Below are 27,782 nucleotides of genomic sequence, written 5' to 3'. Positions count from 1 at the left end.
AAATGGCGGCGATTGGCTCAAATAAGCGGCCCTTGGAAGCGAATGACGGCGGAGCGATCGCTCGTGACACTTGTCTAGCGCTTTCCGACGACAAGGATACTTGCAAGACGCGCGAAGCGCCAATTTTATGGATGGACGTTTTATGCGAAAGGTATGTTTCGTTCAGTGGTGTCATTTCATTTTGCCCATCGGAAACGCAGGAAGTCCAACATCGTGGAAACGATGTTCCAGATGCTCGAGAAGTATTCGAACAACCTGGAAGACCTGATCAGGGAACGCACTGTTCAGCTCGACGAAGAGAAGAAGAAAACCGAACAGCTGCTCAACCGCATGCTTCCCAGGTAGGAATCGACGAATCAAATAAGAAGAAAAATTAAAGAAGCTCGATCATGTTGATACAGACAAAGAGCGGTAAACAAATATTGTGCTGAGTGCGAAGTGCTACCTCGCAGAGCCACCTCGGAGAAGCTAACGTCACGTGACTTGAAGTAACGTGACCTGTTCACGTGGCATCGATTTCTCCGCTAAATGAATCGGAGAAATTAACCTGACAGATGCTCGTAAAAGCTGTCTAATGGAAATCGGTTGATAAAACACATTCTATGTAAAAACGTACCAGCGACCTTTATATTCAAAGTTTTATAGCGCATGAAATGCAATCTCTAGTAAGCGACCCTTTAAATTTATTTTTTCAGAAAACATGAAAAAGCCCTTTGGGGGAGTGAACAAAAAATCTCGTTTAAATTCCCCGTTAAAAGAGAGTTTTAGTAGATCATTCCCATGACTCCGATAACGATACCCGATACTCCTCCACCGCCTCCCTTGCGCATGCATAGTATCGTTATCGGGGCTATCGGAGGTATCAGAACGATCTACTAAAACTCTCTAAAGTTAGAGGGGAAATCGACGTCGCAGTTTCAAAACGTGGTGTTGTGTGACGCTTCAATTCCCCCCCCCCCCCCCAATTTAGCGCATAAATTAATTTCTTATTATCTGACATTACGTGGCAGGGTGACGTCATCACGGTGTCAAGTCGCGGTGCCGCACTTAAGGCCCGGCGTCACCGGACCTCAATTTCCTCGTGAAATGTAGCGGGTAAATCGACGGACAGACGGACGTACGGACTGACATAAACACGGAGTTTTAATATATAGTTTCGATGCTTCCGGTAAAGATACAGAGAACAATACGTTGCAAGCGCAAATGCGTCAACAGAGTGTCGGCTGTCGTCATCAGCGAAATCGGAACTGATATAAAGCGCCTTAATTTGTCACTAAGGGGTTTCGTTAAAAATTATTTTATGCTTTAAAACTACCTCGATGTTTAGCATTTCGACTCAATACGCACGATTCCAGGACCAAAATAATTCCCATTCCGACTGAATGGGATATTATACACTCGGTTATAAACTGAATCGACCATACGGCAATTTCCTTATGGCGAAGCAGGACTTCAGCTTAAGTGTGCGTCGCCAACGCTGTCTTTTATTTTGCACTCATTATCTTTTATTTCCCGCCGAGTGGCGGCGCAGTTCCGTAGCTGAAACCTTGAAGGCAGGCCTGCCCGTGATTCCCGAGAAGTTCGAGGAAGTGACGGTCTACTTCAGCGACATCGTGGGCTTCACCACCATCTCGGCCTACAGCGAGCCCATGGAGATCGTCGATCTGCTCAACGATCTCTACACGGCCTTTGACTCCACCATCAATCATTACAACATATACAAGGTGAGCCCAGCTACCGTGCCTGGAACACGTGTTCGACAGGCGTGTTTAAGGCCTGTTCCCACATGCAGCGGAGCGCTACAAGCATAGCGCTTACCTCGCGCTAAGCGCGTGCTGATGGGAGCGTTCACCAGCTTTGTATCGCACCGTCAAAACTGTTGCTCATGGCAGACGATAAGTAGCTGACGGCACGTGAGGAGCGCTACATCAGCGCTTCGCTGCATGTGAGAACCGACCTTTAGTGTCCTACACCGCTCTCATTAGGCAAAGGAGTTTCAAAGGTGACAACGAATTGCGTCACAGGAGCCGGCTTGTCGTGTTGTCTGATGCCGCGACCCTTGACGGTCGGTCGTAGAAGTTCAACAAAACAAGACCACAGAGAGCAGGTGTCGCAGCTATTGCCGCTGCGTCCCAACCCGCTGTCGCAAAAGCTTCCTTGACAGTCGAGCTGCGAGCAAGCTGCAGCAATACACATCTAGCCGCTGCTCCACCTCCGCTACTCTGCCACTACCAAGATCGCGGCAAGCAGCAGCGTTACACATTTATGACGTCATCACCCGGAAATCAAGGGAGCACATTTGATGTCCAAGTAAACACTAGTCTGAGACGCGCTCCTTGTGTCATAGTTCAGCTGAACCGAAGCTGAGCTGGGTGTCTTCACATCAGACATGACAATACACTTTTTTAAACCTCAAATCTTAAAACGGGTGTCTTCATAACACACTAAGCAATACACTCAACTAAATTTCAAACGATAAAACAAGAAGTTTTATCATATAAACTGAATAATTTTATTTGCATGGCACATGTAAGTTCAGTCAGTTCGAGTCACTAATGAGTCAGCGGTTCAGATAGTGAGAACACGACATGCATAATTGTTTTTTATCTTGCTGGTTAAAGAACAATAGAAAAAATAGGCTTAGGTGGCAGTGGTCCACGCGTCGATGAATGCCGCCTCAGAGATGAGACACCTCCTCCTCCCCCCCCCGCCAAAAAAAAAATTATTTTTTGCCAGGCGATTTAATACGCTGTCAAACGAATACCCAATCAATATTTTGCTACAGCGTCGCGTGTATTTTTCATAAAAAAAAAAAAAATGAAAGCCGTTTACAACTCCCTGTAACGCCGAATTTGAGCGCAGCTCTTGAGGAGGAGGAGGGAAAAGTACTGGGGGGATCAGTTGACCTCGGGGGGGGAGGGGTCACGTGACCTCGGGGGTCACGTGACGATGACGTCATCAGTGGTGATGACGATGACGATGCGGATGCCGATTACGTCATTGGCATCCGCATCGCCATCGTCATCATGACTGATGACGTCATCAGTGACGTCACTGATGACGTCATCGGCATCGTCATCATCATCATCACTGATGACGTCATCGGCGCGTGACCCCCCAGGTCACGTAACCCCCCCAGCCCCTAGGTCCTCCCGAAGGAACCCGAGGTCCTCCCGAGGTCCTCCCGAAGGAGCCCGAGGTCCTCCCGAGGTCCTCCCGAAGGAACCCGAGGTCCTTCCGAGGTCCTCCCGAAGGAACCCGAGGTCCTTCCGAGGTCCTCCCGAAGAAACCCGAGGTGCTTCCGAAGTCCTCCCGAAGGAACCCGAGGTCCTGGGGGGGTCACGTGACGATGACATCATCAGTGACGATGACGATGACGATGCGGATACCGGTGAAGTCATTGGCATCCGCATCGCCATCGTCATCGTCATTGATGACGTCATCAGTGACGTCACTGATGACGTCATCGGCATCCGCATCGTCATCGTCATTGTCACTGATGACGTCATCGTCACGTGACCCCCCCTAGGTCCTCCCGAAGGAACCCGAGGTCCTCCCGAGGTCCTCCCGAAGGAGCCCGAGGTCCTCCCGAGGCCCTCCCGAAGGAACCCGAGGTCCTCCCGAGATCCTCCCGAAGGAACCCGAGGTAGGAACCCGAGGTCCTTACGAGGTCCTCCCGAAGGAACCCGAGGTCCTCCCGAAGGACCTCGGGTTCCTTCGGGAGGATCTCGGGAGGACCTCGGGTTCCTTCGGGAAAATTTACCCATAATGCACCGCGCGGTTACGCCGACGGTGACGGCGACGGCGACGGCGACGGCGACGCCGCTCAAGCCGGAAACGGGCGCCTAAGAGCTGCGCTCTAAAAAGAAATGCAACTGCTGCAAAACGAAACCATAACTGGACTAGGGAGGGAGGAGAAATGTAGAGGAGAGACCTGACGGAAGGCACCAGGCTACACTCGACCGCGTGTCGTTTTTTTTTTATTTTTTTTTTATTTATTATTTATTATTTTTTTTTACATTGGAGCTGGTAAGGGCTGGTTTCCCCAGGATCATGTCCCCCGGAAACAAATGAAGACCCCGAACTCTGGACATCTACCGCCATCTATGAGCGACGGCGGCAAACCACGTACCTGGTACCTGGTTGCCGCCGTCGCTCATAGATGGCAGCAGCCTTTCCCCTTTCTCTGGCTTGCCTACTTGCGGTCGGCCGTTACTTTCCGCGGTACAGCTCCTCTGGTCTTCCTTCTTCGCCAGAGTGGAAAGGCAAAAAGCTTTTTTTTTTCCTCCATTTTTTTTTTCTTTTTTGTGAGAAGCAGACTGAAACTCGCCCGTCGCATGTCGCACGAAAAACGTAGACTCCAAGCTCTTTCTGCATGATGTTTGCGCGTTTTTCAAGCTCTTACCAGTTGGTATTCGTACAACGAGGGATGTCTTCAGCCAGGAGAAGGGGCGACGACTTGTCGACGTCTTCGCGCGAATCAGCATGGTGGTGCGGCGTGTCGGGTGTGCAACTCCTTTTTTACCAACGTATTTACAGCTTTTTACAAGTCACGAAAATAAGTTTCCAATTTTAGAGCACAGCTCTTAGGCGCCCATTCCCGGCTTGAGCGGCGTCGGCGTCGCCGTCGGCGTCGCCGTTGGCGTCGCCATCGGCGTAACCGCGAGTAACCCTCGTAACCTCGTGAGGGTTACGAGGGTTACGAGGGTTAATCTCACGAGTGTTACCCTCACGAGAAGCTCGAGGGCTACTAACCCTCGTAACCCTCACGAGGGTTACGAGGGTTACTAACCCTCGTAAGCCTTACGAGGGTTACGAGGGTTATGAGAGTTACCCTCACGAGGGTCACGAGGGTTATGAGAGTTACCCTCACGAGGGTCACGAGGGTTACGAGAACACCCTCACGAGGGTCACGAGGGTTACGACAGTTATTCTCATGAGGGTCACGAGAGTTACCCTCACGAGGGTCACGAGAGTTGCCCTCATAAGGGGTTATCCTCACGAGGGTCACGATGGTTACCCAGGTCACGTGACCCCTCCCGGGGTCAGGTGACCTGGGGATACCCTCCCGCCGAGGTCACGTGACGCCCCGTTGACGTCATCGCCACTGATGACATCACTGGCATCCGGATCGTCATCGGCATCATCACTAATGACGTCATCAGCAACGTCACTGATGACGTCACCGGCATCCGCATCGTCATCGGCATCGTCACGTGACACCCCAAGGTCACGTGATTCCCACAAGGCCACGTGACCCCCCAAAGTCACGTGACCCCCCCCTCCCCCAAGGTCCCTTGACCCACCCCCCAGTACCCTTCTCTACTCCTCCTCAAGAGCTGCGCTCTAATTCGGCGTTACAGGGAGTTGTAAACGGCTTTCATTTTTTTTTTAATTTTGAGTGTGTGTTTTAAATTACTTGCAACTTTGATTATATTTGGTGTGTTTGTCTGAACGCCATGTGACCACGGAATAGAAAGTGAGCGCGACTCAAACCGGCCAATTGTCAATTGCTATTAAAAAAAAAAAAAACGAATTTCGTGTCGCAAATTGTGTTACGGGTATTTGGGCTCTCACTTGTCATGTACAAATAAAACCTTGGCGAGCATAAAATCCCTGTCAGTGTCTCTTTAAAAAGGCACCAAAGTGTTTTTCTGAGATCCTCGTTTTGTGGTCATAATTCAATCTACGCGGTCTATACATCCTTACCAAAAATAAACCACAAAATTACATTCATACGCAGCCGATTTGCATATTAAAGAAGTGATCAAAGACTGCGACACTTACCATTGTCACACAACGACAGATGGCGTTACCGATCCCTGTGACGCCAGTGGGATCTGTACCCAAAAACGTCTATAGCCAAATTTGAAGAGACAGATACAATGCGCAAGATGTAGAAAGAAGGCCGAAACAACTGAGCATGTGGTTCTGAAATGTAAGAAGGTCAGTCCTGCCCCTCTCGAGGAGGCGACAGACGTACCGGTGGCCTTTGATTTTGCTGGAAAAGATGGAAGGGTGGGTTATAGAAGTGAAGAGGAAACGAAGAAGATGTTGTAAAGTGGGGATTTGGGCCAGTTGGTTCATTGCAAGCAAAAAAGCGCCGAAAAAATACAGGGACACAGACGAAGGGAAACAGGACAAGGCGCCTTGTCCTGTTTCCCTTCGTCTGTGTCCCTGTATTTTTTCGGCGGTTTTTTGCTTGCGAAGAAGATGTTGCAGTGATGGTGGACATTATATGCGGAAAATTGAACCAAATACAGCAAACTATAACACAGCTTGGGGACAGAGCGAAATTGGGTCTCTTTCTCGCGTGGCTCTGGTTCAAGGTCTCAGCTTCGTTCTCCAGTGGGACTGCAGTTAGTTGACGCCGACAAGGTTCCACCAGAGGAAAATTGGCGTTTCCCCCACAAGGAAAAAAGCAAAAAATTGTTTTTAGTTTTTTCTTCTTTTCTTTTTTTTTTTTTTTTTGTCCGGTCCTTCAAAGGTTTGCTTGGCAAGCACCTTCACGGCCTGGTGGTAGTTATACAAAAATGCATTGGCCTGAAACGGCAAAGGTAATTCTGGTGTTTGTTGTTGTTTTTTAGGCAAGGTGGCGCAAGCTACCGCCCATTATAAAGAGAGCAGCCGTTAGTATCAAAGCCGTATATCTAGAGTGTTTGGCCATTCGTTGGGAAGTATAGGAGACAAATGAGGAGGCGCCATTGGTCGAAAGCGGGCTGGGCGTGTTCCAGGGCATCTTGAGAAATTCGAATGTGGCCAACCAGAAGTCCGAAATAATACCCTGGCGGTGGTCGAGAGAAACAAACCTGATATGTCCATCGGAGTGACTCTCAATGACTGAAAATATGGTGCACGTGATGTTTCAATCACGGTCATCCAAAACTATGGTGGAAGGGTGTGACGAGCGGAACGATCGACATAGTCCGTACGCCAAGTGCTGAGGGCCGGGAATCTGACTTCCGAGCGGTCACACTCTGTGCGAGCAAAACAGAGTTGAGCGGCGCATTCATTTCTTACAACTTTCTACATGATAGTGATCGAAACATCACGTGCAACCTATTTTCAACCATGAAGGGTTACTACATTTAACTCTTACGCTCTTATTAAAACGCCCAAATCTGTTTCTCGCTACCACCACTAGGGGATTCTTTTCGGCTTCTTTTTGGCCAAGAGAACATGCCAAGTCGACTTTCTGCGCCTGGTGCACGCCCTGGTTCTGCCCGCGCCTCCCATTGACCAAACTTTCTGTGTACACAGCTCTGGTTAGTATCCATCAATCCATCAGTTGAACACAAAGCGCGTGATTGGATACGAGTTCACGCCGAACGCTGACACTGCCCTCGTGTCCAAAACATGCTCATTGTGCGTGATCAAGCAATGGCCGACAGGTGTTGGGGCGGGTTTTTTAAATGGGTCCATTGGCGATCGTTACGGTTCGCAAATGCGATTTTATAAGCTCTATCTACGGTGCCAGGAAGCTCAGACGATCATTGTTTTGCTCTGCCGTGAACTGTTTCAATATTAGTGAGGTTTAGGGGACGGGTTTCGCGCATCCAATGCGGTACGATGGGCCCTCCAGTACCAACTGCCCATGTGCGAGTATTCTGCGGCCGCGCATGCGCAGTTTGTGCCGGAGGGATCATCGTACTATATCGGATGTGTAGAAACGGTTCCCTAAAACTCTCTATTATTAGACGACGGAAAACCGCGGCCCGCGATTTCAAATAGGCTTCAGACCACTGGCAAGAAAATATTTTCAATATCAAGGTGGCAAGAGTGACGTCACGTTGAAGAGTTTATTACATCGTTGCTCTAGTCAGAGTCTCACGCAAGAGGTCTGCTGCTTCACGGTGTCGAATGAACTCTTCATTATCCTCTACCTCTGCCCTGGCTCCGAAGGTGGAGACGATCGGCGACGCGTACATGGTGGTGGGCGGGCTGCCGGAGCGTGTCCGGGACCACGCCGAGCAGGTGGCCACCATGGCACTGGACCTGCTGCACCTGTGCGGAAAGTTCAAGATCCGGCACATGGCCAATGTGCCCCTCATGCTCAGAATCGGCCTGCACACCGGTCAGCCCCCTCTCTCATTTTTGCGCTAAAATAATCTTTTTCTTTTTTAAGGCTGCTTTTATGTTTGCACGTATTTCGCTTTTCCCTGGTGCAGCAAAGAAAGAAAACTTATGCGCACTTGGCCAGTACATTGTCACTGAAGTGGATCGTATACAATATGCTCCATTTTATTGATGCTGATGAAAGCGTAGCCGTCTGTCTTTTATATATTACAACAACAACAAAAATATGCCATTTCGCGCCGCATGGTAACATATGTGTAGTAGTCTTTGATCCACAGAGATCAGCTACTCTTTCAGATCGATCCTTCCTCAAACTTACTTTACGCACCACAAAAGAAGGATGCCTCGGAACTGGTGTGCAGACCGACATGCACTGGCCGCACTGCACACTGAAAAAACGAGTACCGTCTTAATTCTTTCAATAGGAAAGTTTTGCAAACTGTTACCGTATTCCGCGGTAACGGTTTGCAACCTATGCAGCGACGTAGTGCGTTATCCAAACTGACACGCCAACACCTTGTTCAAACATTATCCAAAATGACGTTCAACTCTTAATGACCTTCCTTTGCATTGATGATTTGTTTGCTAGTCATCACGGCGAGCTTTGAGTAAGGCAATTTTAATACGAAAGCATTATATGCCCCATTGCGCGAAAATCGGGCGTCGTCTGTGGCGTGGCCGAGTGAAGGTACCAAAAATGACAGACGGCGCAAAGAGTAAAAACGCGTCAAAAATGCTCGGAATGACGTCAATTTTTTCAGGTAGGTTCCTGTAAACAGAGTTAAATAGTGGCTTTAAAAATAAAATTTGGTACATTACGGTGTGGGTGGGAGTCAAACCCGGGTCTTCGGGGTGCGAGACGCAAACACTTTCCCGACGCCAGGGCGGCTCACGGTTCTGGCTTACTAAAGGTGTGCCTAGTGCGTGAGTCATTGGGCACATGACGGCGCAGCCAATGGGGAAGAGGTGGCGCCAGGTCTTGAGTGTATAAAAACATTTCATCAAAGGTACTGTAATGGTTTCGCACTCCCACACATAAGCAGTCTTAAGTGTATCTGCCGAATTCGTATTGTCTACCATGAACAACATTTGTGATTTTATCAAACGAATCTCGGAAACGCGTGCTGTGAGCACACGCAAAAACAGTTTACACCTTTAAGACTATAAATCAGGTTACCCTAGGGCTAGCATCCTTAGGATCAGGGATGGCCAGTATTTCAAATACAAGTATTTGAAAAACGTATTTCAAATACTTTGTGTATTTTGAATTTGTATTTAATTACAAATTGGGTAATGTATTTGACTTGTGTATTTAAATACTAAAACGTGGGTATTTCAAATACAATTGTAATTAAATACAATTTTGTGGGCGAAAATACATTCCTCAAATTTATTGTTACTGTCCACAGCAGGAAGAAAACTACGTTCTGCACCGAATGCAGTGTCTCTCAATCAAGCACAAGCGTTTAGTGACTTTGTAATTACGGTGCTGGTCCAGAGCAAGAATAGGGACGAAATCGACGTTCATAGGCAGACTGGCTAAATAAGTGCCTGTGACAACTCGTGATGCTTTCCAGCCTGATTTCCATCCATTATTTTTCCTGGAACATTCTAAATGCGCGGGTCGTCCAGATTTTCATAACTGGTGCGAGTTGCAACATTAAAAAATTTTCTAGCTAGTGCTGCGCGTCTTGGTCGTCCCGGTTCTTTATTGGTCTATATTAAAATGTAATCGACAAAACAATCTGCTTGAAGCTCTGTACTTTTTTCACCTATTACGTCCAAGCTTATTACATTTTTTTGTGATTATATTTCTATTACGTTACTAGAGCCCCGCAAACTAACTCCCGAGTGTGCGATGCAAAAGTAAAATGAGATACCAAGAAACCCGTTGCAGGTGCCCTGAAATCGCTGACGAAAATTTTGAGGAATGTATTTGGAAAAGTATTTGGAGGACACCACATACATTTGGTTGTATTTGTATCTTGTATTTAAATGCTTTTTTGGAAAATATAATTAGAATTGTACTTAAATACATTTCTGACGAAGTATTTTGTATTTGTATTTCGATACATATATCTGCATGTATTTTGCTCACCCCTGCTTAGGATATTACAGGAATACTTTTGGGATGTTGGTGAGCACTAAAAATAGGATGCTGGCGATCTTAGCAGCATTCAAGGCGTGGTATTTTACAAGCAACATGTTAAAAGCAGCAAGCAACACCTGCAGTATAGACGTGCAGATGAACAGGAAACACAGACGCAATGACCACGTATGGCATGGGAATAGCGACCCCGTTGACTGCTTTACCGCCCTGTATACTGGACAGTGCAGATACCCTAATTTGAAGAAAACCATCTCTGCAACTACGAAGAGTACATTACGTTCTTTGCTCTTGTAAATATTTCACGTAAAGCATAGTAAATATAAGTTTAATCATCTATCTACAAGTAGAACGCAATAATACAGGTCATAATTATCTGACCTAGTCGCTAAAACAAGCTGTTTGAAGTGTGTTTTAGGGCAGTTCTACGGTGCGGTGTTCTCGCCCAGGCCGTGGAACCCTTTTCCACACCACGTTTACACCCTTCAAAATAAAGGGTGTTTTTCAAAGCAGTACCTGTTTTTCACGCAAAATATGGGTACTACTACTCGGAATAAAACTACTGGAAAGGTAAACCCATGTGTGTGAGTCTCTGCAACACCATTTTTACATTTTTAGAGTACACGCGCTTGACCGCAGGGCACACATGACTGTCAATATAGTGATCTCTAAACTGGAAAGAGATAACCCTTGAGTCTTGCTCAGTCGCTCCCAATGCACACAGCACGACTCGAGCATACGAATGGCATTTTCGATATTATGCTATAAATTGCAGTCGCTCAACTAGGAATTCGTTCCCAGCGAAGAGCACAACGCTGAAGGCCGATTCTCTTGAAAGCAGGCCACTTTTGCAACCGGCAGGTCCTGTGGTGGCTGGAGTGGTTGGCCTGACGATGCCTCGCTACTGTCTGTTCGGGGACACCGTGAACACCGCCTCTCGGATGGAGTCGACGGGCCGAGGTAACCTCCTACTCTCGCTGCCCCGCACGCGAGAACTATTTATGGGAGGACACAAAGGTAATCCTCACTTAGAGTATCGACACTCGCCGATTGTCCTTTGGGCATCGACTTTTCCTTATACCTAGTGTACAACGGGTTCAATTTTCGATAGTGGGCGCCATCTAGCGGCTGCCGGGCCAATCATCCGAGTCCGCCATTGTATGGGCAGCGTACATTGAGCATGTATCGGACACAAGGGCTGTGTCAGCGTTCGACGAGGAGTCGGAAGACAAGGCCTGCACATGACGTCATCGTTAGTGAATTCCCGACCAGCCCAAAGCGGCAGGCGCGCTGAAGCTCAAGGAGAGCCGCCGCAAAAGCGCAAGTTGCGTCCGTCTTGGCGTCACCGTGTGCTAGCGTCGCGTTCCTTGTGAGACGCTGCAAGACGCCAGGCTAGGCGGCGCTGCGCAGAACCACTAGTCATGACGTATGAAAGGGAAAGGGGCCGGCCTTGTCATTTTGTTCATATTGGCTGATGTGTTATTCAGGGGCTCTAAAGAAGGCTGATGAGCGGCGTCTCCTTCCCAGCATACCGGATTCATATCAGCCGAACCACAGAGAGAAAGCTGAGGCAGGCTGGCGGCTACCATGTCAAGTACAGGGGCGAGATTGTGCTCAAGGTGAGTGTTATATTTAGACTAAACATGTATACGACTAGGGTTTTGCAAAAACAAAAATATATCCCCCAAAAGAGTGGCGCAAATTTAGCGCATTCATGCCTTGCAAAACTTAGCGGAAATAATTCCAAGATATATTTTGTCGGAAGCCTCAATCGTCACATGGAGTTCCGCGAGCTAGCGGAAGCTCGCAAGTAAATATTTTCCTCAGCTTAAACAACGCACATTCTTTGTCTCCCCACATCGTTGGCGCTTCCACTTTCTTGTATTTCACTTCAAAACGATATTGGCAGGCACCATTTGTCCTTTTAGTTTAGTTTCCAAATGAGCACTTTACACCACACAGGTAGTTCTAAAGGGGTACGGAAACAAAATGTTTGTACTTATTTCTTTGTTTAGACGTGGTCGATGATGTGCCGGCAACCCAGAAGGAGTAGTCTATAGACTAGTGTTTCTGGGCCGCCGGCAGAGAGGTAAAGAAAACTAACCTTAAAACGAATTAACAGATTTAAAAAGTGTGCCTGGTGGTGGTCTGCAAATCTCCGTTGGAATTTATTAAAAAGGATGCTTGGGCGAGTTGGGTATTCATAATGTAGGAAATAGCGCAAAGTAAACTCACACTGAAAATACACGCACACCAGAAAAATCTCCGTTGAAATGCCTTCATGTCATGAGTTTCGGGCAAGCAGCGCCAGTTCGCGGTAATATGGCTCGCTCGAGAAGTTACTTAGTCCTCAATGTGACTTGACGGAGAACGCTAACGTGTTTATTGGGCGCCATATTTGAGGACAATTTACTGGGCGCCATGTTTGAGGACAATATTTAGAGCGCCATGCCCAGAACGAGCTCACATTATTAGGCTGTTAAGACCGGCAATCTTGATGGTGCGGAATGCACGTTCCAAAAGAACTGTGGAAGCTCGCCGTCAGCACGCGCTCAACAATCGTAGACACAGTTATGGCCCCCAGTGAATACTCCCTATAGGAAGTATTCACTGGCAGCCATAGCTGTGTGCACGACTGCTCAGCGCGTGCTGATGGCGAGCTTCCACAGTTCTTTTGCAACGTGCATTCCGCACCCTCAGGATTGCCGGTCTTAGCAGCCTATTAATGTGGGCTCGTTCTGAGCACGCGCTCTCGACAGCACCCACAAATATGGCGCCCAGCGAATACTCCTTATACATTAAAGCTTCCACAATGATTCCGGAGCGCGCAGTTCACAGAATCAACATCAATGTTTTTTTTTGCAGGCGATAGGCACGAAGTCGATCTGGATATGAGGGGCCTCTGCAAGGCCAACCATAAAACTACCTTACCCCTAGGATGCGCTGTGAATAACGCACTCAAATATGGCACCCGTGAATACCTTATATACATACTTGCAAATGTCGCCATTGGTCTGTACTAATGGTTATTTCTTCTTGCTGGTTTCATTGAGCTACTACTACTTCTGCGTTATGAAACTAACACGGTTAACCGAACGCTCGTATCACATGAAATACCGTCATTGCCGTGAATGTCGTTACGGGCAAGCTATGTAAAAGCCATAGGGCGTACAGTCCTCGGATATTACTTCTAGGCGAGATTGTCACGCGTTGACGCCACTAAGCGGCAACGCTCGCCACTACAGTAACCTTGGCACTGCCGGACTATACTCTGTTTAAAGGGCAACTTCGCTCAATTCCCAAGATTTCGGGATAATGAGTGATTTCGAATTAAAACGCCCTAGTAAAAGACACTACGTCGTTTGCTTCGCGAAAAATGGGATACACATTTTTAAATATAATTTTAAACACGAGCGGAAATCGAAACTGAAACTTCGGCCCCGTCCGGCAACATTGGCCTCGGGCCGCCAAGTACACGGCCATCACGTGGTACGAGATGTCACGTGATCCTTGGCCCAACGACGGGCGGGATAAGGGCAGGCGTGCGGCAGGCGCGAGTGTCGTCTGCACCGCACTGTTCGCCGCGTTTTGGTGTCTACGGCATTCGACGACGTCTGCACAACTGCGGCGTAAGTCTGCGACTCCGCGCACGTTGTGTCCATAGTGTGGACGAAACTCCGAGAAGCAATAATCACAAACGGTGAGACGACGACGGTGGTTGTGACGCGGAAGACGGCGGTAACGGCGGGACCACGGCGGGCGGTTGGTCTGCTCCCAAGAAGCGCGCTGCACAGGCGCGTACGCCAATCACGTGGACACCGCTGAGCGCCGAGAGGAAACGTTGCTGACGTCATGCGCTACGCTCGATCGGAGAAGTAAAAACAAGCAAAAGGGGGCCATGGTGATGACGTTTAGCTCAATGTTGGCTCCGCCCATGCCGTAGCCTTGACTGCGCTCTTGGTTGCGCCTGAATTCGACCGCTCGAGTCAGCCGAGTTCGGCAACTTGGCGAGTTGCAAAGTTTGCCGGGCCGTTTAAGAAACATTTAGACAGAACTGCGTCGTAATATTTGACGTTTGGTCTTCCTAGGCGATACTGAAGAGGACTGCATTGTTTTTTTTCAAAACCAAAAATGAAGCGGAGTTGCGCTTTAAAGGGGCCATCAAACGAAGTTTGTGCTCGGATAAATGATTTTAAATTGGGACTTTACTAATCCCATATCGTTCAGTTGGCCAAAAGAAAAAGGTTAGAAAGTCAAAAGCCAGCTTTTCGGTACGAACATTTGAAAGTATAGCGGACTATTTTGTACCCTCTTTCCTTCGAAAGCTCTCCGCTTTTTCACTATGATACATCCGCGGTTCCCCAGGCGCATCAAGGACAAGTAGCCACGATCGCCGATCGTCGCTACGGGTCTGCGTATATTTCCGCGGGCAGATAATGCACATGAGGCGTATTTCTTAAGTAACGCGCACAACTATGCCTTTGATGGTTAGCATGACGCGCTTTGTGAAATCCAAGTTGGCTTTGCGCAGGGGCGGGGTCGTCAGCCAACCTACTGGCTTACTGGCAAGCAAGGGTTCAACAAAGCTCTTCCGTCTCCTCCTCGCGACGACGAGTAAGAAAACCTACTTTTTTTGCAAAAATGAGCGAAATTTGAAAGTTGTCACAGTGACACTTCCGCGTTCTATCTCCCAGAAAGCGACCGGTATTCAGCTGCCTTCTTTTTGCTCTCATGCTCTCAGTGGGAACAATCATGGGTAAGTCCTTATTTCGTATTTGATTTTACGTATCAAGTTGCATAGTTGTTGAACTGTATTAAAACTGCAAGTTTAGCTAGTTGGTTTTGATTCATAATGGGAATATACGCCAAAAACACGAGGAGAAGAAGGTGAGAGGCACACAAGATAGGGCGCCCTATCCGGTGTGGTACTGTTCTTCTTGTCCCTGTTTTTTTTTTTGGCTTATATCTCTAATATAGTTGTTTAAGGTTTACCGAAATGCTTGAAGCATGTAAACCAATTGAATAAATAATAAATTATTGAGATGACTACCCTTTAATTTGGGCTATCGTTTTGAGCCAAATAGGATGACTACAATTCCGTAAGCTTATATGGAGTGGTACTAAATGGCAACCAAGCGAAACTCCAGCAGTAAGTAGTGTTTTTATTTAGTGAAGTATACCTTAACTTTGTTTAAAATACATCAAATAGTGGCTCGGGGTATTGAAGAACATATTGTAGTGATCAGCCGGCGCGAGAAGAAGAGGAAGAGGACAAGCAGCACGAGACAGCTTTGGAAACGACGTTCGTCCCAGCTTCGCCACTCGGCCGCTTAACGCTTTTTAGATGTATATATGTATATATTAAATATTTATGTAGTCCACACGCTACATATTGGTGACCCGATCTAAACGACATCAGCCTCCTGCAAGCTGCCTATAATCAGCTGTGTTCTTGGTGAGCTACTCAACACATTCATTTTTTCACAATGGACGTTCGCAACGACGTGGATTCTTCTGATACGCCCACCGCGGTACAGGCGACGGCAGCCCCGATCAAGTTTCCAGAATTTTGGTCTTCGGATTCAGAACTATGGTTTCTAACTGCCGAGTCGATATTTCGCAAACATCGCATCACATCCTCTCTTACCAAGTTTGACTACGTGGTTGCCGCTCTTTCCCAGTCAACCGCAGCCATCGTCCGTGACATCTTGCGCTCTCCGCCTGAAGAACAGCCCTACGAGACGTTACGTACGGAACTCGTGCGGCGTACGACGGATTCTGAGCCTCGACGGATACAGCAGCTGCTTACAGCCGAAGAGTTGGGAGACAGAAAACCCACAGAACTTCTCCGACGAATGGAGCAACTTCTCGGTGATAAGGCAGGGACTATGGACACGTCAATCTTGCGAGAACTTTTTTTCCAACGTCTGCCGCAGCAAATTAGGCTCGTCCTGACCACTACCACCACGGAGTCCGTCACGACACTGGCTCGCATGGCAGACCAGATGATGGACGTCTACTCACCTGGAATATCATCCGTCCATTCACAGACGATCAACCCGACGTCACGCCTATCTGTGGCTGATCACAACGCCCAGCCACAAGCCCCGGATCTCCTGGCAGCCTATGTGCGCATGGAACAGAAGATCGACGACCTCAGCAGACAGTTTCGAAACATTCAACAACGACCCTCAAGATCATCGCGCAGTACCGAAGTCACTACTGCCAACCGTCGAGTAAATGTCGACAACCGAACCACCACCTCGTCGAGTGCCTCTACTCAGCAACAGCAGTGCTGGTATCACCTCCGTTATGGGAACGCTGCTCGCCAGTGCCGACAGCCATGTTCCTTTTCGGAAAACGGGATGGGCACTCGCTGAAGGCGGCAAACATCGAGAGCCCTACATCATCAAACCGCCTGTTTTACGTGACCGATCATTCAACCAAAGTTCGCTATTTAGTAGACACTGGCGCCGAAGTCAGTGTAGTCCCTCCTACATCAGAGGATCGCCGATATCGACAAGAAACTCCCCCGCTTCAAGCGGTGAATGGATCCACAATAAAAGCCTATGGAGAAAAGTCACTGACTTTGAACATCGGTCTCCAGCGGACATTTCGTTGGATCTTCATGATCGCTGACGTGAGGCAGGCCATCATCGGGGCGGACTTTTTAAGACGATTCGGTCTCACCGTCGATTTACGGCACTATCAACTCATCGATACCGAGACGCAACTTCGCGTCCAAGTGTTGGTATCCAAGACACCACCTCTGAGTCCTTTTCTTCCACGTGCGGAGACCGACTCAAAGTGGAAAAGCATCGCGGACGAGTTTCCCTCTGTGTTCGGGCCAAACACGGTTCAACGGTCGGTTGAACACAATATTACCCACCACATTAAGACAACAGGCCCTCCTGTCTTTGCACGCCCACGTCGCCTGCCACCAGAACGACTTCAGATTGCCAAACACGAGTTTGAGCATATGCTTGAACTCGGGTATGTGCGTCCATCTTCGAGTCCCTGGTCTTCAGCTCTACACATGGTGCCAAAGAAGGGGGGCGACTGGCGACCATGTGGGGATTATCGGGCCCTCAACCAAGCTACGGTTCCCGACCGTTACCCTATACCCCATCTTCAAGACTTTGGTGGATTACTTCAGGGTGCTACGATCTTCAGTAAAATAGACCTCGTCAAAGCATACCACCAGATTCCCATCGAACCCGAACACATTCCAAAGACTGCAGTCACAACTCCGTTCGGATTGTACGAGTTCGTGCGAATGCCTTTCGGCCTTCGCAACGCAGCTCAAACCTTCCAGCGGTTCATAGACCAAGTGCTGCGTGGGATGTCCTTCTGCTTCGCATATCTGGACGACATCCTGATTTTCAGCACCATGTCTGAAGAGCATGCCAGCCACCTCCGGCAACTGTTCACACGACTGGCAACATATGGCCTGGTTGTAAATGCGACGAAGTGCGAGTTCGGTGTCAAGGAGCTAGATTTTCTTAGACATCACGTAGATTCTCGGGTAATCCAACCGCTTCCTGACAAGGTGGCAGTAATTCGCAGTTTCCCCCAACCACCAACAGCAACAAAACTTCGAGAGTTTCTTGGACTCGTCAACTTTTATCGTCGGTTTATCCCTCACTGCGCCCATATGTCCCAACCGCTATACGACCTCCTCCAAAACCCAAAGATGAAGGCAACACCGCTGCAATGGACGCAGAAAGCGGAGGACGCCTTTAGAGCAGTGAGAGAGGCCATCGCAAATGTCACCATGTTGATGCACCCTAGAAGTGACGTGCCCATTTCTCTTATCGTCGACGCCTCAGACACCGCCGTCGGGGCTGTCCTCCAACAACTGGTTGGGAACACCTGGCATCCTCTCGCATTTTTTTCGAAGGGTTTAAGTGCCACTGAAGCTCGCTACAGCACATTTGGTCGAGAGCTCCTTGCTATTTACCTCGCCATACGACATTTTCGACACTTCATCGAGGGCCGCCAATTTTATGTTCTCACTGATCATAAACCTCTCACGTACGCACTAACATCAAACAGCGCGGCACATACGCCTCGAGAAGTACGACACCTTCTCTATATATCAGAATTTACTACTGATATTCGATTCGTGAAAGGTTCTGACAACACCGCAGCCGATGCACTTTCCAGGCTAGGTGTCAACCTCTGCATCTCCGACTGTCCCGAGATATCCTACACGGAACTTGCGGCAGCCCAACGAGAAGACACAGAACTCCAACGCCTACGAACATCATCTAAAACACTCACCTTCAGGGCATCCAGATGCATGGTTCTTCTGTCACTGTGGCCTGCGAAATGTACACTGGCCGTCCCCGCCCGTTTGTACCCCTAGAATTCCGTCGCAAGGTTTTTGAGGCTGTCCACTCACTGTCTCATCCCGGAATTCGTGCTACACAACGACTCGTGGGATCTCGGTTCGTTTGGCCACGCATGAATACAGAAGTGCGAGAGTGGACAAGAACATGCATCCAATGTCAACGAAGCAAGGTTCAACGCCATACTGTGACCCCGCTGACCGCCTTCAACCCTCCTGACGCGCGATTCATCCACATTCATGTCGATATTGTCGGCCCGCTTTTCCCATCGCACGACTGCCGTTACCTGTTGACCTGCGTTGACAGGTTTACTCGATGGCCAGAAGTGGCCCCCATGAAAGACATAACAGCACAGACTGTCGCCCGCACGCTCGTCGAAATGTGGATAAGCCGGTTTGGCGTACCCGAGACCATTACAACAGATCGCGGACGACAATTCGAATCGCTACTGTTTCAGAATCTGTCTCAGCTCTTGGGCACACACCACATACACACTACCGCCTACCATCCGATGTCCAACGGAATGGTCGAACGTTTCCACCGGCAATTGAAAGCGGCCATCAAAGCCCAAGATAAAACACTTTCGTGGACAGAGACCCTTCCCTTGGTTATGCTCGGCATTCGGACAGCGTTCAAGAGCGATCTGAACTGCACCGCAGCGGAGTTGGTGTATGGGACGTCCCTTCGCATCCCGGGAGAGTTCTTTCACAAAGCCAGCAATCCCGCAATTGCCAGCGCGGAAGATTATGTTCATCGGTTGCGGCTCCTGATGCAGGACTTGCGGCCTGTGCCTTCACGAGTTCCTTCCACACGGAGCACCTTTATCAGCACAGACCTCGCAAAGTGTAAACACGTTTTTCTTCGAAACGAAGGCGTCAAAACGCCACTCCAACCTCCGTATGAAGGTCCGTTCCCCGTTATACACAGAGATACAAAGACGTTCACGATCCTTGTTAAGAACAAAGAACAAGTCGTAGCTATCGACCGAGTCAAACCCGCCCACCTGGACTCAACCGCAACACCGCCTTTCCCACCTCCTTCTCATCCGACCTCGACCAGGCGTCCCCAGAAAAACTATGCGTGACACGGTTGCTCCTAGCGCTAAAAAGAAAACGCTTGGTCACTGCGCCTCCAAGCTAGGGGGGGGGGGGGGGATATTGTAGTGATCAGCCGGCGCGAGAAGAAGAGGAAGAGGACAAGCAGCACGAGACAGCTTTGGAAACGACGTTCGTCCCAGCTTCGCCACTCGGCCGCTTAACGCTTTTTAGATGTATATATGTATATATTAAATATTTATGTAGTCCACACGCTACAATATTATTTGCCTTTACGTGTGCTTCGGGAAGAATCATAATGTGGTATGTGTATTAGGACATATGGGGCATGCACATCAGCCGGCACACGTAGAACGTTGTCCAGATTGCCCGATTTTTCTGTCTGCTTTCAAGCGTATCGTCCGCAGAATCACGAGTTCGTAAAGGGCGCTAGAAAGCTCGGGCCACAGCGATCCTATTTGAATCTCGTGACGATGACGCAGTGTTTTAGTCACAGAAGTCCAGTCGGCGCGCTCCGTGAACTTTCGTTCCAACTTTGTGTTTGACAAGTGTTGTACCCCAGGAGTGGCAATAACGACCAACGCTGGCTGCGGTATCAGTTTTCTGACGCTGGTAATAATGGCAAGCTTGTCTTGGACAAGAATTCAAGTAATACACTACGTATTTTGCGCTGAGGTTTTAAAAGACGGCCGTAGTAGCGTCACATATTTCAAGGACGAATTGACAAAGTACAAAGTGATCAAAAACGTCGCATGCCTTTAGTTATTTTTAACCTAACCATGTGTGGATGCTAACGCTAAAGATGCCCGAGGCAAAACGGTGAATGCTGGACATCGGAAAAAGGTAAAAAATCTAAGACCTAGATCTGAAAACTCACGAAGTCCGACTGCGGCTTCACTGGGTGCCGTTTTACGTCCCAGATGAAAACGTCCGGAAGGCCTTAAAACACTCCGGTAAAGTCACCTGTATCTCCAGGGAGACCTGAATGACCGAAGCAATTGAGGGCATTGAATCCACCACAATGTAATCAACATCACACGCAGAAAAAAGGTATGACCATCGAAGTCATGCCTCATCAACTGAGATTCTTTGAAGACAGCTCATTAAGATTGCTGGACGAACCTTCTAGTGCCTTCAATGTCGGCGTACCACATGCACCAAGTTCAACCAGGTCGGGCATGAGAGTGAAGCCTGCGTGAGGACATACGCAAGAACTGTTAAAGCCGTCGTGGTGGTAGACGCGAACTTTAACATGGATGCCGAAGAGGCAGAGCGAGCAACTGAGGACGTCGCTTCCACTGGAAAAGATCAAGATGCTAACATTTTTACCGCCGCTTAATCTACAAATCAGCTGCAGGAAGCTGCGAATGTGCAGCAACCAGAAGAGTTTCCAAATGAGGGCGCAACCGACCCAGAGTTTCAGTGATTTTACGGGTTAACGTCAACAAGAACTCGAACAAGGACGAAGAGAGACATGTGGACATGGCCAGTCAACCAAGCGCCTAGTCGACGAGACTTTGGGAGTGATGATTGTAGCTTTAAACAACATTGGCTGTTGCTTGAAGTCACCAAGCGTAAAAGATACGCCGAAACACTTAGCATCCCTCCCGACGACTTGAGGAAAGAAGACTCTGAATGAAGACTTAAGGTTTAGGCTTCGTTTTGAACGTATTGCTTTACGGTGTTGAATTGCCGGTGTATAATAGTGTAAAAAAACTATGCCTTGAAAGTATTTTTCATCGTCACGTTTAACGCAAGGGCCTAAGTTGAAGGAAAACAGTGTCAATTGCTTTGATTATAGTCTGACTAAGAATACGACACTATGGCTGTTCAGAAAACCAAAATATCTGAAGAAAAGCAAGCTGCTCGAGCCTTCAAGTCATTTTGTTTTGTGTGCGAAATATATGTTTCTCACGCAGTCGGCCCGCCCGAGGAATTTTGCTCACCGGAGATACGCTCATCGAAAAAAATAAAAGCTGACCGCAAAACCCTAGGATTCGGAGAGATGCTCACCAGCTTTTTCGCACAGGCAGATAAAAGCTTACTTTTGTACCTGTGAAGCGATTCAATGGAATTTCTTCAGAGCTAGCGAGCTCCGTGATCCGTTGGGAATGTCCTCGCGCAAACCTAGGCAAATGTTTCCAGACGATTGACTCTGGGATTCAATTTGTTTTGCCTGGCTAAATCCTAAAACAAGCACAATTATTTATTCGCATCTTTTCATTGCTCATACTGTGATCAAAAGTTTAAAAAACACCTCATGTCACATTATCCTCTTAATACACTATAGTCGGTTACAAGTTAAGAAGGTAGGCGAAGCTCCTCCCACAAGCGTGATGCGCCGGTTTTAAATCCCTCCGCAGTCAAAAGAAGAAACGCTCCTTGTTCCGCTTCAATGTATAGATATTGGCTACAGAGTGATGCCAACTTGTCTCCGATCCCACTTTTTAAGAAAGCGACCTTTGTATTCATCGAAGGGAGAACCGAGCCCTTGAAATCAGCCTTTGTATCCATCGGAGGTGGTTAACCTAATCCCGGAAAGTCGTATTTGTTTCCATCGGAGGGGAAAAACTCTAACCTCTCTCTCGTGGCTTCCACAATGCTAAGTCAAAGTCGAAAGATAAAGCAAATATGTACAGAAAGGCAAGACCCTTCTCGCACGTCTGCCGCGACGTACACGGAAACGTTGGGGCGCTATTGGATGCGGAGGTGGCGGAGGGATATATGATCCACTTTCAGGGGCATTGCCGCTACCTTCTTGACTTGTAACCTATTATAGTCAACATTGCATAATCTGCGTCAACATCTGCATACTTTATCACTTATTTAAGAATTGTCCTGAATCCTAACCTCTTCCAATCGTCCATTAAATTAATCGCATATAGCGCCTCTATTCGGCTACGTCAAAATTGGACATGCAAACAGTTACAACAAGCAAACAAAAACTTGCGTACTATTGAAGTGAGGACTGCAGCATCGTACGGCGTCCGGTCGTGTGTCACTACTGCGTAGTGCACGTTAAAGACCCCAGGCTTCCGGTTTGTACTGCATTGGCTAAATTTATCACCTTCAGCTGGGAGACAAGTCGCCCGTTGGAACAGACTAATTTCTAGGCTGTATACGCACTCCTCAATTTTTTTATGGCTACAGCACAGAGCCTTACTTCGAAATGTGTAACATCTGCTCTCTCCAGAGGCGCCTGTTACCTAGGTATTACTACCGTTTTAAAATTCTAGCGACCACCTTGCTTGGAAGAAGTGTTTCAAGGCGTTCATGTTTTTTGCATTGTGCTTTTATAAAAAGTACATGTACGCTGATCCGGGTTGGTCTAGATACTGTTCAGCTTTCTTCCGGACCTGCAAAAACGTCTGTAAGTCTCTTCTAACGAGCTTCTCTCTGGTCAGCTAGTCTCCGGGATTCGCCAGTGTTGGTATGTGTAAAAATGCCTTGTATCGATTCATGGGTGTAATCTCTCCCTTAGAGTTTATTTACAATCAAGTTGTTAATATTTTTTACAATGTCATTTACTAAATTGTACGTCCATTTAAAGTTTGCAAGTAATTAAAAAAATCAGTAGCAAATGTTTCTCAAAACTGCACACATATATCACTGCGCCAGACAATCATTTCCACTCGTTATCTTGATCTTACAAATGAACTGTTTTCAACATGGCAGCTAGCCTAGCAATAAGGATGTTGGCGACGCCGACTTCTCGAAGCAATTTTTCTGCCCTTTACCTACTGTGTGTATGCCGGTAACATGTGCCGTCATTAGCATTTGCTCGGGGCAGCTTCTGTAGGGTGACAGAAAAATGTGGGCATCATCACCACTGAAGTGTTCAGCTTAGACTGCATGCGATATGCGGACTTACTATAGTTTCATAGGACGTAATCTGCATCTCGAACAGCTGACTTCAGAGTTACTAAATAAAGGTGACGTACCGAACACCATGTCTTGAGGGCGTCTTTTGTGCGTTTGTGTGTGTGTATATGTGTATATGAGTAATTTTGTGTGTGTGTTTGTGTGAGAGAAAAAGAAAGAAAAAAGTGTGAGTGTAAGGGAGAGAGAGAGGGGAAGAAGAGGGATGTCCTTGCCAAGTCTTGCTGTCGCCATGAGTCGCACGGTAAGCAATAATTGAAAGGGACGCTCAAGCTGGTGTCTCCACTCACACCTTCGAGAAAGTTAGTTTTTGCGTGCTACATCACGCAGGACTCGTTGCTACCCCGTGCTGACGTCGTTTACTGCCTAATTGCAATACATTATTATGTGCACATGGAACAACTTCTGCAATTAAGTTGTAACACGTTGTGCCTTTTTGTTTACCGTCGGCGTGCCGGATACGTGTGAGGAGACTATCCGAAGCATAGAAATCATCGTTTTCATTTACACTCATTGAGTACGCAGATGATTCTAACACAGCACGAGAATCCAAAGGTCAGTTACTTATGAAAATTAACTCGGGTTCGCTTACTATTAGTGGTGGGACATTCGCAATAAGAAACGCAAGGTATATTTACGGTCGCGCATTTAGGTTGTTGAGGAAGGGGACAAAGAGAGTTGTTTTCTGAAAGCATAGCCTTGTGTATTCATAACAGATTGAAAACAGTTGTTTCTGATTATATGGAGAAGCTCGTGGAGGAGACAGATATTGAACGCTCAACCTGCTTTTTTTTTTTTTTTCATGTAAGTTGAGCGTTCGTGCATCAGTTCAGGGGTTTTGGCGCCAAACCTGGCCGAAAGTAACTAAATATAATCAGATACATCAAAGGTGTTCTTAAAGAAGACCGTAATTTAAGCTCGAAACCACTTTGTCATTATTAAGGTGGCTTATTCCATATTGACACGGCTGCGCAAAGGTACCTTTAGCTTAGGTTCGTTAGCTGAAGGTACTTGTAGTAAACGGCGTTCTTAAACACACGATAAATAAATGGAGCACTTTAAGTTGATGTCGATTGCATTCCTGCTAAACCACAAGAGGGGTACATGATAAACAATTATTCCTCGAAATCGGTTTGACCCGCAGTTTTTGATAATTGTGTGTGAAATATTACATCTAAACTTAAATATAATTTGTGTTCGCTGTTGCGGCACTTTATTTTTTTCTAAGTCTAAGGGCGCACCTAAATGAGGATTGCTTTAAAACGCCCGACCCTTCTGGCCACACTGGCCCTAAATCATCTGCGTTTACGACTTTCCATTGCGAGGTGGGCGACCTCTTTCGGTTTAGCAGATTCATTCTTGTTCTCACTGAAGTACCTAAATAGTGCCCTGCAGAAACGAACCACGTCGGCGTTTCACGGTTGCACCAGTCACGACATCGTAAAGGATGGACGACGACGAGGATAAAAAGTCCTGGGCGGGAGAGTCGGACGACTCGTCTACAACCTCGAAAAAGAGCTCGCAGTGGTCAATCGCGTTCGGGTTCGTAGCAGACATTGTTTTCCACGTGCCGCCGCTGCAACCCGCAAGCTGGAGTATGCGTTCCTCGTTAATGTATTATTTCATCACATTTTTGTTCACAATCAATTAATAATTTGCTACTTATATATATATTCAATTTATTATAATGCATTAAAATATATACATATCTGTGATTTTTATTTTGAGTTCGTGGGTCTGAGGCTACTCCCTGTAGCTGTAAAGGGAGCTTGGCAAGCTCTGTTTAACACAGGACCTTTCATCGCGAAAGGGACCTTTATGCGCCGTGTGATTACAATCTCCAGCTCCCCTTACTACAGTACCTGTGCCAAAGGTACCCTTACGCTGCCGTGTGAATTGGGTATTAGTACCATTGCTTTAGAGGTTTTGTGCTACAAAAGGCATATTTGTAAAACGAAATTAAGCGAAAGTGACATAAAACAGCAACACATCCGCGTGAACGTTGAAACCGAAACCAATCAAACTGAAGCAGCCTAATATTGGCGAATGCGTTTGCGCCCTCTGTCCTCCGCTCAGGCAACTACTGAGTTTAAAAGGTATTTATTATTAGTAGCATATATCAAGAAGGATCAACAAACATGTGGCTGCTTTTTATCTTCTTCTACGTACCGATATCACAAAAAATATTAATCCATTGCAAAAGAACTGAAAAAAGCACCTTTTAAATGCTCTGCTATCTCCGAGGAGAGACATAACAATGGATAAGTCGGTACCTGAATAAACATCATAGCCCAGGTTCTAAAATCATGAGCACCGCCTGCCTACTATTCTTTCTTTTTTTTTCACATTTCGGTTGCTAGGTTGCTTTAGTTCTCGCTACGGGCTAAGATAGGCGATAGCACCCTATTGCTCTCCCTGGTGTTTTTTGCTGTTTTTTGCGCCACCTGGCGTCTTTTGTTAAAGTGTTGTGAATACCCAGCATCTCGCTGTGCTCACATGCAATTCCCATGATCTAAGTCTGAAACGTTTCACTGCTTAGATATTTAATCAGGCGTCATTATTAGATTTCCCACTGTTTAGTGAGGCAATTCAGAAAAAGCTTATTTTCGTTATCAGCAAGGATACTCTGCAGTATCACGGATTGTCAACATGGCGAGCTTATACCCTGCGTTTATCGAGCGCGGACGGTCTCCATCGCAGTTTCAAAGACGAGGAGATCTTCAAGTCCATGGGTCGGAAAAAGGCCGACGATTTCCTGGACGCTCCGCCCTCCCCGCTGTCCCCATACGCCAACAAGCTTTGCGACGAGAGCATGGACTGCCCAGGGGCGTCCACGTCCACTGCCGAGATCCACAGCGGCTACAACCCGGCTGGCCGAGCGTCCATCGCGTCTTCGATCGAACCCTACCTCCCGGATAACCTCAGTCCGTGCCCGAGCCCCGTCAGTCCGTCCCGGTCCTGGGGCATGTCTTGTCCTGGCGAATCCTGGGCAAACAAGACCCGCCAGAGGGCATCAACCGACGTGACGTCCGCTTCGACGGCCGCTGCGACGGGAGGGGTGCTGCGAAAGAGCAACCGCGTCTCTGACAAGAACTCCGCCCCCGTTGTGCAGCCGTCCTGGTCAGAAGGGAGCGAGATGTCGGACGTTGAACGCCGCAAAGGATCGTCAGACCTGGGCGAACTGCGGTCGTGGCCAGCCACCAGGAGTCCTTCGCCGACGCCGCTCTCTCTGCAGCACAGTTGCAGTTCGCTCAAGCAGCTTTCGTCGCCCAGTGACGTGGAAGCCCTCTGACTCGCACCCTGTTAGACCGAGTCTGCTCCGTCGTTTGTGTGCCCGGGTCGAAGTAGACCAAAAAACAGAAGCAAACGACACCGAAAAACACGTCAAGCATGCACGCGATGGTGCCTTTGGTAGGCTTGCAGGACCTCTTTGCTCGTGAAGTAAGCACGAGTGACCGCAAGCCTGCCAAAGAAAGCTTGGCGTGCATGCCGCACGCGTTTGAGGCTTGTCGTTGTCGGCTGTTTCTGTTGGTCGCTCTAGTGGGGCTCGGGCATTGGGTAACAACTCATCTGTGCGCATCGCAGACTTCGTCTTTAATGTGTGTGCTTGATGAACTCTGATTCGCTCGAACTCTTGAGAGGAGTGCGGGGCGTTATTTCATTTATGTGTGTTGTATTAGGTGCAGTGCCTGATTCTGTGTTTTCGTACCACACGTAGGAACTTCACTCATGACACCCATCGTTCATAGCTAGCCGAGTGTTTTGTAAGTTATCCTTGTTGGAAGACATTTTCACGCGAGCTCTCCAAGAAAATAAGAAGTACATCACGGTAGTTTTAATAAACCACGAGAACACACGCTACAGAAAGCTTGATCAATTCACATTCGCAACCGCGAAAGAGTTTAAAAGCGCTACCGGTGCAGCTACAACTTCCGGAGACGGAGGTGTAACGCTTAGTACTCTCGTTTGTGGAGATTTCTTTAAGGCGCCGCTGCTGGCTCGTATTTATAACAAATGTTTTGGTTTTTTATTCCACTTTGTTTGACTGGTATAATCATCGTGCTCCTTTTTCAACTTGCATTTTGGTGTCAACAAGGATGCTGCGAATCTGACTACGCCCATTAAGGAAGATAAAACGCAAAAAGAGTGAAAATAGAATGGCATAGAGTAAAGCATTTACGCCTCTATTACGATCAGGTGACAGCTCTACTGTTCAAACGTGAGCTAAATAAGGCCTACGACGGCAACCAAATAAGATTCTTTTTCCGCGTGTTACAAACTCTCTGTTTCTGGATGAAAATAACAGATAGTGTC

At 47.7% G+C, this 27,782-nt stretch overlaps 1 protein-coding gene across 1 annotated transcript; it reads left to right on the top strand.

The window, feature by feature from the left end:
* The first annotated feature begins 207 nt into the window (after window positions 1-207).
* On the top strand, window positions 208-26,760 carry LOC121046964 (retinal guanylyl cyclase 1). The gene is made up of 7 exons (XM_040501746.1): window positions 208-341; window positions 1,532-1,724; window positions 7,903-8,074; window positions 11,045-11,143; window positions 11,711-11,802; window positions 14,715-14,797; window positions 26,085-26,760. Exons 1-7 carry the CDS (start codon window positions 223-225, stop codon window positions 26,758-26,760), a joined length of 1,434 nt encoding a protein of 477 aa, XP_040357680.1. The 5' UTR covers window positions 208-222.
* The last annotated feature ends 1,022 nt before the right edge of the window (window positions 26,761-27,782 follow it).

Source organism: Ixodes scapularis, unplaced genomic scaffold, assembly GCF_016920785.2.
Source record: "Ixodes scapularis isolate PalLabHiFi unplaced genomic scaffold, ASM1692078v2 ptg001212l_1___fragment_4___debris__unscaffolded, whole genome shotgun sequence".
Classification (NCBI taxonomy): domain Eukaryota; kingdom Metazoa; phylum Arthropoda; class Arachnida; order Ixodida; family Ixodidae; genus Ixodes; species Ixodes scapularis.
The sequence above is the reverse complement of the archived record's forward strand: the minus strand, read 5'-3'. Positions and strand labels throughout refer to the sequence as shown.

What these genes read in the sequence shown, in the direction of transcription:
- LOC121046964 (XM_040501746.1), top strand. Translation starts at nt 223, where the DNA reads ATGTTCCAGATGCTCGAGAAGTATTCGAACAACCTGGAAGACCTGATC. An exon ending in CTCAACCGCATGCTTCCCAG is followed by an intron (nt 342 to 1,531) that starts GTAGGAATCGAC and finishes GTGGCGGCGCAG; the next exon opens with TTCCGTAGCTGAAACCTTGA. An exon ending in ATCATTACAACATATACAAG is followed by an intron (nt 1,725 to 7,902) that starts GTGAGCCCAGCT and finishes CTGGCTCCGAAG; the next exon opens with GTGGAGACGATCGGCGACGC.